At 44.4% G+C, this 14,536-nt stretch overlaps 1 protein-coding gene across 1 annotated transcript in view; it reads right to left on the bottom strand.

Moving 5' to 3' along the window:
• Nucleotides 1–14,536, bottom strand: part of RAD50 (RAD50 double strand break repair protein) — a 99,964-nt gene that overhangs the window by 34,885 nt on the left and 50,543 nt on the right. Inside the window, exons 12-14 of the mRNA XM_030212157.1 lie at nucleotides 11,763–11,920; nucleotides 5,750–5,925; nucleotides 260–497 (exon numbers count right to left, since the gene is read on the bottom strand). Coding sequence (XP_030068017.1) covers nucleotides 260–497; nucleotides 5,750–5,925; nucleotides 11,763–11,920 — 572 coding nt within the window. The remainder of the gene's footprint in view (nucleotides 1–259; nucleotides 498–5,749; nucleotides 5,926–11,762; nucleotides 11,921–14,536) is intronic.

The following is a 14,536-nucleotide window of genomic DNA, read 5'->3' as shown; positions in this document are numbered from 1 at the left end:
TTAACATGCTTAGATTGTAGAGAAACTTAATTAGCCCACTACCTTGACAACCCCAACAAATCTTCTTTTTAGGATTGTCATGATGCATGTTCAAGATACATTGGTACATATTTGGTCAACATACTAGATTCATTTTGCCTTTTCTTCATCACTCCTGAAAACAGACTTGCTGCAGCAGATGGGAGAGGAGCTTCTAAGCAACAAGATTTGGACATCAACCATCCTTCCAGAAACCAGGCGCTAGCTGGACTGCCATTACCTTATTGGTTTCAGCCCCATCATCTCATCTCGTCTTTTCTCTCGTCTCTTCAGCTCAGTCTCTGTTGACTTCAGTTTATCCGGCACCAGGCGCAGTTTGGACTGCATATCATTTATCACGTCTTGCAATTCAGCCTCCGAAGGAAAGATCCGCTGGCAAACAGGGCAGCACGGCTGGTTGTCTTCCGTCAACTGAGTAATAAACTGTGTATAAACAGCAGTTGCCCCAGCAAGCATTGCTAGAGCGGTCAAGAAGGAAAGCAAAACAGGTCAGAATTCTATGAGTGCAGAGCCTAGATTTACCTATTTATGACCGAACAATCGGAGAAATCATGATATACTGGATCCGATTTAGTTTGTTTAGGCTTTCTCTATGTGGTTGCTGTTGAAAGCAGTCCAACAAATTATATAAAGAAAGAGATGTTATATTTGGAGAGCATCCTAGAGATCAGCAGAGTTGGGCACTGATCACATTAATTTCATGTAACATAGTAAGTGATGGCAGATAAAAACCTGTACGGTCCATCCAGTCTGCCCAACAAGATAAACTCATTTTACTTGATATGCGATACTCTATGTATTACACTTAGCAGTCGTTACCACGGGCCAGCTTACCATAAGTTACAAAAACAGGTTAATCGATAACAGGGGCGTATCTGGAATCCGGCGGTAGGGGGGGGCCAGAGCCAGAGAGGGGGGGCCGAACTGGATTCAACCAATCAGCACTGTAGCGTTACTTCCTTGAAGCACATGGCCACGGAGGAAGACGAAATATGGAGATTGCGGGTCGGACCTCGGCTGGCGGGGGTTGGGGCCCCCCGTCAGCACAAGTAAGCAGCGGGGGAGGGTTGATGGCGGGGAGGGGGGCCAGGGCGAAATCTGCGGGGGCCCAGGCCCCTGTGGCCCCACGCAGATACGCCCCTGATCGATAATACCTTATCAAATCTATTAGTGTAGAGCAGACCTTACCAAACTTTTTCTGGCTGCAACAGAACTAAATCTGAGGGAATGGGATAATATAAAAATGAGAGTCCCTATTCTACAGACATTTCCTATTAGAAATTAAATACTAAAGCTATATAGAAAACAAACTTACATAAAGAAAAAGTGAGTTCATAGATGATGCATAATCAACCTTGAAAGTGGTTTTAACACTGATTAAGGGTGACACCTAATGGCTGGATTTAGAATTCATGACTCTCTCACTATCTGTGTTTTATATATTGCAAACTGCGCTGAATATATAATTTTGTCTGTTTTTTGCAGTATATAAGAATTTTAAAATGAAATGACTGCAGGGCTCTGAACAATGTACTAGTTCACAGCCTCTGTTGATGCAATAACCAGATTAAGCATAGAGAGGAGGTGGAAGGACGAGATATAAAATACAGAAAAATATCCAAGTAGTTGCAAATGATGCCAGATACCAGCTCTGGTCAAACTGAGCTGGAAATACAAAGGAGTAGAAAAAACTGTTAGGTTGAAAAAGAAAAAAAAATTTAGTTCCCAAAATTGATGACATGTGGTAAAGGCGGTTAGCTTAGTGAGGTTTAAAAAAAAGTTTGGACGGCTTCCTAAAGGAAAAGTCTACAGATCATTATTAAAATGGACTTGGGGAAAATCCACTGCTTATTTCTGGGATAAGCAGCATAAAATGTTTTGCAGATTTTGCCAGGTATTTGTGACCTGAATTGGCCACTGCTGGAAACAGGATGCTGGGCTTGATGGACCTTTGGTCTGTCCCAGTATGGCAATACTTATGTACTTATGACATAAACTAGAGGCACTGGAGTAGCACTGACACTCTGATGGAAAAACAGGCCTGAGGAGAACGGAAGAAATGTGCTCATGAACAGGGAGTAGAACATCCAGAACCGCCACCTTGTCAAGCCCTCTGCCGAGGTATCAGCTGTATGAAATCTGATCATTTACTCTTAAGATTTACTGGTGGTAGGAAGAACAGAGAGGCTACTCCAGTGCTACAGAAGCTTCATTGGCTTCCAATTTAAAAAAGGATTATTTTTAAAATTTTGCTTTTGTTTTTTTAAAGTTCTGAATAATTTGGTGTTGCCTCTGTTTGGTTCTACCTTGCATATTTATCAACCAGTCAGAATTTGAGATCCTCTGATGCTAATTTGTTGGAAGTCCCTTCCTTTAGAGTTATCCGATTAGACAAATATTGGTCCCAGACTTTGGAATGACTTACCACTGAGTCTGTGGACAATGAAAAACGTTGATCCGTTTAAATGGGGGTTAAAGACCTTATTATTTCAGCAGGCTTCTGGCATTTAGTTTAGTCTGATGTTTTACTCTTGGGCTTTACAGATCTTTACTAAATAGTAACTGTATGATATTCTGTGTTTTAGTTTGGATTTTGTCTGTATGTTTTAATGTTTTTTTAAAATATATATATTTTTATTATTTAGAAACAACCAGCACACTTACAACGTAAAGCCAAGTACTGGTGTCATGTCCAGCCAAATGGTGAAATCAACATATATAATGAACACTGGATAGTTTTCATAAACCGTTTTCTTTTATTCTCCTTCCCCCCCAACATTGCCCACGCAATGCAGATCACTCTTCAAGGTGACCCCAAAAAGACTAACACACAGAGTACCAATACCTCCCATCCCTATCCTCCATCTATCCAATCCCAAATGCAATCCAACCTCCCTTTCCCTCCTCATCCCCCCCCCCCCCCCCCCAGTTTGGAAGCTCCAGAAAAAAACACATTATAGATTCAACAAATAGCTAAGGGCTTTAGCAGAAAGACTGTCCCAAATGGGGAGCCAGGTTTGCCGGAAAGTTCTGTAAGCCTTAGGTGTAACCCAGTGGTGTGCTAGAGACGGTTGTTAAAATTTTTACCATCATGCGAGACGGTTGTTCTTCAGGGCGAGCCGGCTCTCCTCCCTCCCCCGAGCTACAAGGTCCCAGGGTACATACCTGAAGAAGGCAACCACCCTGGTTGTCCAGCGGATTCTTCGGGGCAGGCAGGAAAGATCCCCAGTCTTGCCTGCCTGCTGCCGGCACTGACCCTCCCCCGCTGTCGGATCGCTCTTTAAAAATGGCTGCCAAGACTTCCAGCGGCGGCCTCACGAGACTTCTGCTGAAGTCTTGGAGGCTGCCCTTGTAAGTCTCAGCGGCCATTTTGAAGAGCGATGCAGTAGCACCGTGGGACAGTCAGCACCAGCAGTGGGCAGGAAAGACTGGGGATCTTTCCTGCCTGCCCCGAAGAATCCACTGGACAACCTGGGTGGCTGGAGGGGGGGCAGGGGAGAGAAGAGTTGCTGGACATGGGTGGATGGAGGGGAGGGCAGGGGAGTGAGGAGAATCGCTGGGTATGGGTGGCTGGAGGGGGGGCTGGGGAGAGAAGAGAATCACTGGGTATGGGTGGCTGGAGGGGGGGCAGGGGAGCGAGGAAAATCGCTGGGTATGGGTGGCTGGAGGGGGGCAGGGTAGAGAGGAGAATCGGTGGGTATGGGTGGATGGAGGGGAGGGTAGAGGAGAGTTGCTGGACATGGGTGGATGGAGGGCAGGGGGTAGAGGAGGGTTGCTGGACATTGATGGATGGAGGGGAGGGCGGGGGGAGAGGAGGGTTGCTGGACATGGGTAGAGGAGAGGGAAGGGAGAGAGAAGAAATGCTGGACATGGATAGAGGGAAGGGAAGAGTGAGGATGGAGGGGAGATGAGGGAAAAGGAAGAGAGGAGAAAAACTGCACATGGATGAAGAAAATAGGCAAAAGCTGGATCCACTGGACAGTCAAGTCCGCGGAGGACCCAGCTTTTACTTACGGATGTAGGGCAAGAAATGAAGAAGAAAGGCGGAAAGTAAAGAAATAAATGGAAAGGAAGCCCTGGAAATGGAGTTAAGAGCACAGATAGCAGCAGAATCGGATACTGGGCCAGCATGATCAGAAAAACAAGGTCACCAGACAACAAAGTTAGAAAAAAATCATTTTATTTTCATTATAGTGTTTGGAATATGTCCACTTTGAGAATCAGGTGTTCAACATTAAAAGTTTATATTTATTTACTTATTTATGGCATTTTATCCCACATTAAACATGAATTAGATTGGAACCTGGGATCATTTAATTTTTTTTTCCTGGAGTAATGCATTGCCCCCCCCCCCCAGGCTCTCTCCCCGGCTATAGCCAGCTCTGCAATTTGGGGGGGGGGGGGCAGAGGTGGACGGGGGGCACAGAGGTGGACAGGGAGAGAGCCTGTTGTTATTTACCAGCACATCACTGGGTGTACCTTGCTTCACATCCAATCGCTCCATTTTCAAGAGATGATACAGTTCATTTCTCCATTCAGTCAAAGGAGGAGGTTGGGCTACCTCCAATTCCTCAAAATACACTTATGAGCTAAAGCACAAGCTTTCTTCTCCTTTCCGCAATCCCAAATTTATCAAGTTAGAAAACAGTTGTATGTCAGCCCTTAGTGTGCTACACCGATGCAGCACAGAATACAAATAGTCCATAACCTCAGTCAACTAACAATAAATAAAACAATCAAGTACATATAAAACATCATATGGAGTGGAGGAGTGGCCTAGTGGTTAGAGCACCCGTCTTGACATCCAGAGGTGGCAGGTTCAAATCCCACTGGTGCAGGGCCACCGAGAGACTGGGTCGGGCCTGGGGCAAGGCCGCCCCAGGGGCCCCGCCCCTGCCGCCCTCACCGCCATGCTCTCCCGAGATCGCCGCGGCCACTGCTCCCTCCCCGAGGTCGCCGCCGCCGCTTCCCCCTCCACCCCTCCCCGAGGTTGCCGCCATTCCCCCCCTCCGTCTGCCACCGGGCCGGGCCCCCTGCATTGAAATTGCAGTCTCACCTCTGTGAAAGCAGCAGAGCGCCTCCCTTCGGCCCTCCTTCCCTCCTTTTGTCCTGCCCTCGCGGAAGTTACGTCAGACAAGGGCAGGACACAGGGAGGGAAGGAGAGCCGAAGGGAGGTGTTCTGCTGCCTCCAGCGCTGCTGTCACGGATGTGAGACTGCAATTTCAATGCAGGGGGCAGACGGTCGACGACGGAGGGCAGGTGGGACCTTGGAGGCCCGGGGAATTTTGTCCCCCCCTGCCCCCCCCCCCACCTCCCCGGTGGCTATGCACTGCTGCTCCTTGTGATCTTGGGCAAAGTCACTTAACCCTCTGTTACCTCAGGTACAAACTTAGATTGTGAGCTCTCCAGGGACAGAGAAATACCCAGTGTACCTTGAGCTACAACAGAAAAGGTATGAGCAAAATCTAAATAAATAAATAATCCCAGAAGTATATTTCCTATTTTTTGCCCTTTATGTGAACAGTATTCTCATATAGTTTAATGGACCAAGTTGAACTGTCTTTAATTAGCAGCAGTAATAACTATGTTCCATTAGCCACTGCCACAGTGAAAACTTAAAAGAGAGAGCCTTTCTTTTAAAAGTAAGAGGCTCAGTTATGGTCCTTAACATCTGCAAAAATGGTTCATGGTTAAATAACGCCCAACTCACCCCGCTGCTTTGAAGACTTTTCTATTTCATCCTGAAGCCGGCTGAGGTCACTCTCAAAGTCTTGGCTTCCACAGACCTCAAAAAGTTTCTCTTCATAACTGGCCAACTGTTCTTCCTTCTGCTTTAACTCAGTACTCATGTGGTTCTTATTCTGCTCTGCAGAGGCCAGAGTTTTGCTGAAAGGATGAGAAGTTGTCTAGTAGTAAGTGAACATTTTTAAACAAAGCACTTTTTAATGCATACAAGTCCCACATTTCCAACGAAAATATTCAAAACACCACATGTAGAACTTTCGAATGTGAACCACTAAAGTAGAAATACTGTCCAGCATCTGAAGCCGTATCTTCAGGAACTGGCCAAATCCTCTGATCCAAACTCTCCTCTGGGGTTCTCTTTCACTCAGACCCAGCACTCGGAAAGGCAGTTTGCATTCTAAGTGAAATGCCAAGTTTCCAAGTTTATTTGGGGCTTCTACCCTGTCCATGAAACATGTTATCTAGGTAGCTTACATAATGCAGTTAACAAGAAACATCGAAGAGAGTCTAATTGAGGGTCATTAGTTGGACAGAGAGGAGAAGGGGGTTGAAATACAATTGTTGATAATAAAGTGGGGAGGGGTAAGTTACATGAGGATGGGGGATGTGCAGTTCAGCAAGGCAGTTATTGGTCGTACTCTTCAGGTAAAGGAAAGGTCTTGAGTGCAGAGGCAAATTCCTGGAGGGAGGAGCATTATCTGAGATGATGGGGCAGTCTGTTCCAAAGTTCAGGACCTTGCACAGAAAAGATGGCATGCCTAATGGTAGCATGAGAGAGTGCATGAATGGAGGGAGTTTGAAGTGGACACTGTTGTAAGGATCTGGAAGGCCTGCCCCTTTTGAAAGTGTACTGGGATAACTTCAGATACTGCCACAGCCAGCAACCAAACCACAGCAACTGTATATAATAAGTGAAAACTGTTTTATACCACAGAAAGGCAGTAAATCAAATCCATGCGTGCACATACTTTCCCTGGGGTAATTTTTTTTTTGTCTTAATGATTTTCTTTTATTAAAAATTTCAATAATTACAAGAACTTAAATGAATTGGTTTTCAAAGAACTCCAACAAATAACATCGGTAACAAAACAGAAGTACTCTCAGCCTGTCCAGTCCTAACACCACCAGTGAGCTATCTGCTCCTGCTTCGTCCAGGGCTTGCCTAGTGGTAACCTGGAAAACTGCCTTTTTTTGGTATGCTCCAATTTTGTGGAAGGTGGAAGAGTCCTATAAAAAATTGAAAGTTGTTAAAAACTTATTATTTCAAAAAGCATTTGGGACTGAAGCTCTGGTTCTGGCCTAGCTGCATGTGACTTCTGAAGAGATACTTGTCTGCCTGTGTTATTAGTGTGGTTTGCTATCCTATAATTATTGGAGTTCCTTTCAATTCTTTCATAGTGTATTGTAAACCACTTAGACCTCTTGAATGAAGCAATATATCAAATTGTAATAAACTATACCCCCCCCCCCCCCTTATCAGTTAGTAATCCTCCCAAACTTCCACTACCCTCATTCTCCCCCTCCAAATGATGTCCCTAGTGGTCCATTGGTTCCTTCAGACCACCAGCTTTTCTCCATTCTTCCACCCCCCCCCCCCCCCGGCTCCAGAATCATCAAACGATACACATCAGAGCCTGGACTTATAACTTCAGCATCATTTGAAGTCACTGCCACTCTTCTCAATCCAGTGTATAACAGGTCATCTCCAAGGCCCTGAAGATCCCCCCCCCCCCACACAGGGTCACTTTATAAAAAGGTATATATGTAGCTTTTTTAAATTTTTATTTATAAGATTTGCCAATTTCTTACAAGCATATCACTTGTTACAGAAAAACAGCATAATACAAACGTTAAAGAAATAATAAGAAAAATTATAAATACTTCCTTAGACCTCAAATTGAGGGGGGTGTTACAGTTTAGTGGAGTTTTATACAGGCATAGTAACATAAATAAGTAGAAAATGCGGTTTATGTGTGTAATTCGTCATTTAACTAATTCTAGATTAAGCTGTTTCATGTCCAGAAAGGATTTTAGCTGTTCTGAGTCATAGAATACATACTTTATCCCACTAAACCTGACCAAGCATTTGCAAGGGTAAACTAACAAAAAAGAACCACCCAATTTAAGAACATCCTGTTTCAATGCCAAAAATAATTTTCTACGTTCTTGCGTTACTTTAGTAACATCTGGAAATATCCATACTTTTGTTCCATAAAAAGGAACCTTTGAGAATTTAAAGTATAATTTCAATATTGCATTGAGATCTTGTTCGAATACCAACGAAACCAAAAGAGTGGCTCTTTGTGGAACTATTTCAATGGATTGTTCTAGAATTTCAGACAGATTGTTAAAGTCTATAACATCCAAACCTTCTTTCTTTTCTTCTTTTCCACTTAATCTTGTTGGAAGATAATAAATCTTATTTATAGGAGGAATAAGTTCTTGAGGCATTTTCAAATTTTCTTGCAGGTATTTTTTAAATAACTCAATAGGTGTCTTGTCAGGAATTTTAGGAAAATTCAATACTCGAAGGTTCAATCTTTTATTAAAATTCTCAATCTGTTCAATTTTTCTATGCATTGTCAAATTATCTTTTATTACCGTCACTTTAAATTCTTGCAATTGATCCATATCTTTTTTTAATATATGTAGCTTTTTATTATAGAATAGGTGAAAATGATGCATTCACAGCTTAGGTACTCGGTTGTAAAAACAATCCTCACACTTTATAGACTGGCCAACATGAGTTAGAATTAGATGCCTTGAAAGTATAGTACCCAGGGGTTCTCTCCTTAATATTCATTTGGGGTCCTTTGGTGACATGTTTGGGATACAGACATGCAAAAGTCCTCAACCTTTTCGTATTATTCATGAACAGGGGATGAAAGAATCAAGTCAGTAAAAAAGAAAAACAGAAAACCCAAAGTTTCTCCATTCAGTGGTCAAGATGAACCAAATCCTATTTTTAGTTTGAAATGGAAACAAAAACAAAAATAAGAAAGCACCCAACGCAACTGCTAACCCCCCCCCCCCCCCCCAAAGTCCTGCTTCCACTAGCATTTTAGACCAGGAAGCAAAACTTCACAATCTAAGAACCTGCAGCTAAATTAGTTCAGAGTTTCTAAGAAGACTGATGATGTTTCACTGCAAGATAAAAATCTCAATGTGGGAAGGAATGACCAAACAGAAACTATATATTGCTGCAGAGGCAAACCAGAACATTAATAATTGCCAAATGAAAAGTTCCCCCAAGAGGTGCAGTTAAGGGCTGATCGAACAGGTTTCAGAATGATTTATCTGGGCAAACAGGTGTTTACCTAGGTAGACTGTCCTAGCTGCAAATTGCCCTTCTTACAGCAGCTAAGCATGTCCTGGCTTCCACAATGTGTACGTGTTTTACTGGCTTAAAAAGGCTTAGATGTGGGGGGGGGGGGGGGGGGGGGGGGGTGAGGGCACAGACTTAAATTTGAAAGGTGACAAGAAGCTAAACAGGGGACTTTCACACTTGTGATTTGTAATGTTGCCTCATGACACATTTTCCCTTTCATGATATTTTCCCTGTTTGGCCAGCAGGTGGTGTCTGTCCTCTGCACTACAGCTGTAGCAGAGGTCTGTTTTTCTTTTAGCTTATCTTCCCCAAAGAATTCTTGTTATTTTACCTGTTACTGTTTACAACTTTTACTGTTCTATTTTTTTGTGATAATAAACCTATTAGTTTGTTAGCTCAGTTGTCCTGAATGGACTAAGAATCCTGGCAGTTTGTGTTCTCGGTCTGTGAGTGGTTTTCTGGGAACTGTGGGGCCCCTAGGATTGTGGCCCCAATGTCCCTAGAAACCACCGGGAAAATAACTTGAAGGTGGGAGACTCGCCAAGAGGGACCCAGAAGGCGGGAGGAGGGTATGCTAGTGTAGGTGCAGGTGCAAGCAGGCCTCAGCAGTGCTGGGTAGGACCCTCCAGGTGCCCAAAGGGTTAACCTCAGGTGGGTGCTAGAGGCAGTGCTCAGGCATCACATGACAATCTCAATGCCTTAAGTTGTGGCTTTTTTTCCTACCATGTTCAGTTAACTGACATAAAAGACTGAGCAACACTGTTTTCACACTGCATAGGTATAAGTATCACTTACAAGGAGGGTGAGGATACAAAGCTGGAAAACGGTAAACTCAGGATCTAGCTTCATTTAATCACTCCCATCTACAACCTGCCTGGTTTATTTCTACCCAAATCTTGTCCTTGCTGTAAAAGGCTCTCAAGTGTCTGTCCTATTTGGTAGATTGTGAGCTCCACTGGTGCAGGAACCACCTCTCATGTGTGTCTATAAATCACTGCACACAGCTGGTAGTGCAATACAATTGATTCATTACTACCACCAGGAAGTATTTCTTAATAACATAGTAGATGACGGCAGAAAAAGACCTGCACGGTCCATCCAGTCTGACCAAGATAACTCATATGTGCTACTTTTTGTGTATACCCTACTTTGATTTGTACCTATGCTCTTCAGGGCACAGACCGTATGTCTGCCCAGCACTATCCCCACCTCTCAACCACCGGCTCTGGCACAGACCGTATAAGTCTGCCAGCACTATCCCCGCCTCCCAACCACCAGCCCCGCCTCCCACCACCGGCTCTGGCACAGACCGTATAAGTCTGCCCAACACTATCCCCGCCTCCCAACCACCAGTCCCGCTTCCCACCACCGGCTCTGGCACAGACCGTATAAGTCTGCCCAGCACTATCCCCGCCTCCCAACCACCAGCCCCACCTCCCGATCTTGACTAAGCTCCTGAGGATCCATTCCTTCTGCACAGGATTCCTTTATGCTTATCCCACGCATGTTTGAATTCCGTTACCGTTTTCATTTCCACCACCTCCCGCGGGAGGGCATTCCAAACATCCACTACTCTCTCCGTGAAAAAATACTTCCTAACATTTTTCTTGAGTCTGCCCCCCTTCAATCTCATTTCATGTCCTCTCGTTCTACCACCTACCCATCTCCAGAAAAGGTTCGTTTGCGGATTAATACCTTTCAAATATTTGAACGTTTGTATCATATCACCCGTTTCTCCTTTCCTCCAGAGTATACATGTTTAGTTCAGCAAGTCTCTCCTCATACGTCTTTTAACGCAAATCCCATACCATTCTCATAGCTTTTCTTTGCACCGCTTCAATTCTTTTTATATCCTTAACAAGATACGGCCTCCAAAACTGAACACAATACTCGGCAGAGGGTGCATGAACAGGTGGTGGTGATGAGATGCAGAGTGAATGCACTTATAGGTCAATAAGAGGAGTTTGAACTGTATGCGGAAATGGATAGGAAGCCAGTGAAGTGACTTGAGGAGAGGGCTAATATGAGCATAACGACACTGGGGGAATATATAGTCGTGCAGCAGAATTATGAACAGATTGAAGAGGAGAGAGACGGCTAAGTGGGAGACCTGTGAGAAGCAAGTTGCAATAGTCTAAGCGAGAGGTGATAAGTTAGCCGGTCGGCAGCCGGTCGGCAGCCGCTCCCAGCCAGTTAACTTGCTCTGAATACTGGCCGGTACGTTTCTAGTACTACATATTCATCAACACACAGTAGTAAATATACTTTGGTTAAGCATGTTTAAAGTGCTACTTTAATTGCTCCTCAAGCAGTGACTATCTTAACATCTTTGTTTCAAAAGACTATAAGCATTATAGACAGACAGACTTGAGATGTACTAACAGCTCACACTGCCAAATCAAGCAGGTTAAATCTAAGAAAACAGAATAAATGGCTTATCAATGTTTACCATACTTTTTAGGTTACATATATAGAGACAGGAGGCCTCTGCCCGGTTAAACTGTCTTGACTTTAGAACCACATTCTACAAGAGGTCAGGCTTCTATGACTGGTAGCTGAGAATGGTTGTGCAGACTGGATGAGCCATTTGGTCTTTATTTGCTGCCATCTACTATGCCAGTGTAGAAAAGGATTCATGCACAGGACTTACTTAAGTTTAGTAATCTTATCCCGAGACTGATTAATATCCTTAACTTTCGAGTAAATCCAATCTTCCAGCTGTTTTTTGTTTGGAAAATATCCAAGCAAGGAGGTCAATTCATCATTGTGTCTGGATCTTATTTTCCTGATTTGTTCATCCTTGTCAGCCTATGGGATAAAGAAATCATATTTGTACAGTTATGTGATTACAAATTACTCCTCCATTAAGCAAGCAACACCTTTTACATTTATTGAGTTCATCACGTACCAAATGCACAGGTAAGCTGATGCCGTCATTATAATGACCAGCATGTTCTCATAAATGTTGCAAAGAGAAAAAAAGAGAAATTATGTCTTACCTGATAATTTTCTTTCCTTTAGTCCTACCAGGCCAGTCTAGACAAAAAGGTAGCTGTGCCTGCCCACCAGCAGATGGAGACAGAAATAGAAAGTTCTGTGTGATTCACCCTTTTAGGACCTTGCACAGCTGTAGAATGTTCAGTATAACATCTACTCAAAGCATGGTGCTCACATCCACACTATTGGTTAATAAAAAAAAATTGTGAACTCATTCTCGGCCAGGATATGAATGAACAAGGTAGGCAAATCCTCCACCGACATACAGATATTTCACTGAGTCAGGAGGGGGACACTCAGTCAGTATGTAACTGAAGAAAGTAGGTAAATCCTCTACTGACAGGCAGATATTGCACTGAGCCAGGAGGTACACAGTCCGCCCATATTGGGCTGAAAGGTATGTCCTCCTCTGACAGGCAGATATCCCATTCATTTAGAATGCACTCAGGCAAGGTGTCTGAAAAAGTACATACCACAATTTCACTGAGACATGAGGCATGTGAAACAGAGCATGAAAATGAAGACTTCTAAGAAGGAAAATGTCTGAAAAATAAAGAGAACAAACAGTGAAAGTTTCTGGACTGGTCTGGTAGGACTAAAGGAAAGAAATTTATCAGGTAAGACATAATTTTTCCTTCTTTGTTGTCCTTACCAGACCAGACCAGTCCAGATGAATGAGATATGGCAAAGCAGTTCCCTAAATAGGGTGGGACTACTTTCTATAGATAACGACTGGAAGAAAAAGAAAAAAGAAACTAGAGAAGGTCTCCCAAACATACTAGCCATAAACACAAAAAATGTGGAAGGCAACATCTGGCTTAGAATAAAATGGAATGAGACATGCAGTCAGGAAAGACAGAATACATTCAATAAGAAGGAAATGTCCCAGGAAGGCTCTCACAGGCTATCACCTATGGCCAAGGAGCGGAACACAGGGAGAGGGACACGTGGAGGGGCATAATCAAATGGCGGCGGCCATCTATATGGCCAGCGCCGCAAACAGCGGTCCCGAACCGTATTATCAAAAAAGATGGCTGGCCATCTTTTGTTTAGATAATACGGTTGGGGCTGGCCAAATGTCAGAGATGGCTGGGTTTGAGATGGCCGGCATCAGTTTTTGCCGATAATGGAAACTAATGCCGGCGATCTCAAACTCGGCCAAATCCAAGGCATTTGGTCGTGGGAGGAGCCAGCATTTGTAGTGCACTGGTCCCCCTGACATGCCAGGACACCAACCGGGCACCCTAGGGGGCACTGCAGTGGACTTCAAAAATAGCTCCAAGGTGCACAGCTCCCTTACCTTGGGTGCTGAGCCCCCCAAATCCCCCCAAAACCCACTCCCCACAACTGTACACCACTACCATAGCCCTTAGGGATGAAGGGGGGCACCTGCATGTGGGTACAGTGGGTTTTGGGGGGGCTTAATATTTACCACCACAAGTGTAACAGGTGGGGGGGGGGGGGTTCGGCCTGGGTCCACCTGCCTGAAGTGCACTGCACCCACTAAATACTGCTCCAGGGACCTGTATACTGCTGTCAGGGAGCTGGGTATGACATTTCAGGCCGGCATAGAGGTTGTCAAAAAAATATATATATATTTTTTTGGTAGGAGGGGGTTGGTGACCATTGGGGGAGTAAAGGGAGGTCATCCCCGATTCCCTCCGGTGGTCATTTGGGGCACCTTTTTGAAGCTTGGTCCTGAAAAAAAAAGGGACCAAGTGAAGCCAGCGAAATGCTCGTCAAGGCTGGCTTTCTATTTTCCATTATTGGGCGAAGCTGGCCATCTCGTGACCACGCTCCGTCCTCGCAACTCTACCGACACGCCCCCTTGAAGTTGGGCCGGCTCCGCGACGGAAAGCAGTTGGCGCCGGCCAAAATCGGCTTTTGATTATACCGATCTGGCCGGGTTCAGCAGATCGCCGGCCATCTCCCGATTTGTATCGGAAGATGGCCGGTGATCTCCTTCGAAAATAAGCAGGATAGTTAAACCAAGAAGAATGAAACCCTCCTCAGAACTCCTGTAGAGATTTAAAAAACAAAACAAAACACTGGAGAGACTTAACTGGGAACAAACCCCCAAAGAGGAAGAAACCACTAGACCAGATTTCAAAGGACTGTCTATTCCACACAACTGCTTAATAGTAGATTTATTCCAAGGAATAGGATGGACTTGAAATGCCCCTAGAGACACTGGTAGGATGGTAGGAAAACAGTCTGGAAAGAAGCTTCTGACTATGCTACCAGGGTAAGAAACCCAGAAATGAACAAGCTGGAAACCAAGAAGTCATCAGATTGCTGCTACAATCAAAACAAATGGTCTCCCACAGAACACCTTTGGCTGGGAACCTGCAATCTAGCTTGACTGAGATACTACTAGAGGGGTTGAACAGAGCTGGGCGAGTACTTAAAGCAAAAGTTGAATGAAGT

Source organism: Microcaecilia unicolor, chromosome 8, assembly GCF_901765095.1.
Source record: "Microcaecilia unicolor chromosome 8, aMicUni1.1, whole genome shotgun sequence".
NCBI classification, from domain to species: Eukaryota; Metazoa; Chordata; class Amphibia; order Gymnophiona; family Siphonopidae; genus Microcaecilia; species Microcaecilia unicolor.
The sequence above is the reverse complement of the archived record's forward strand: the minus strand, read 5'-3'. Positions and strand labels throughout refer to the sequence as shown.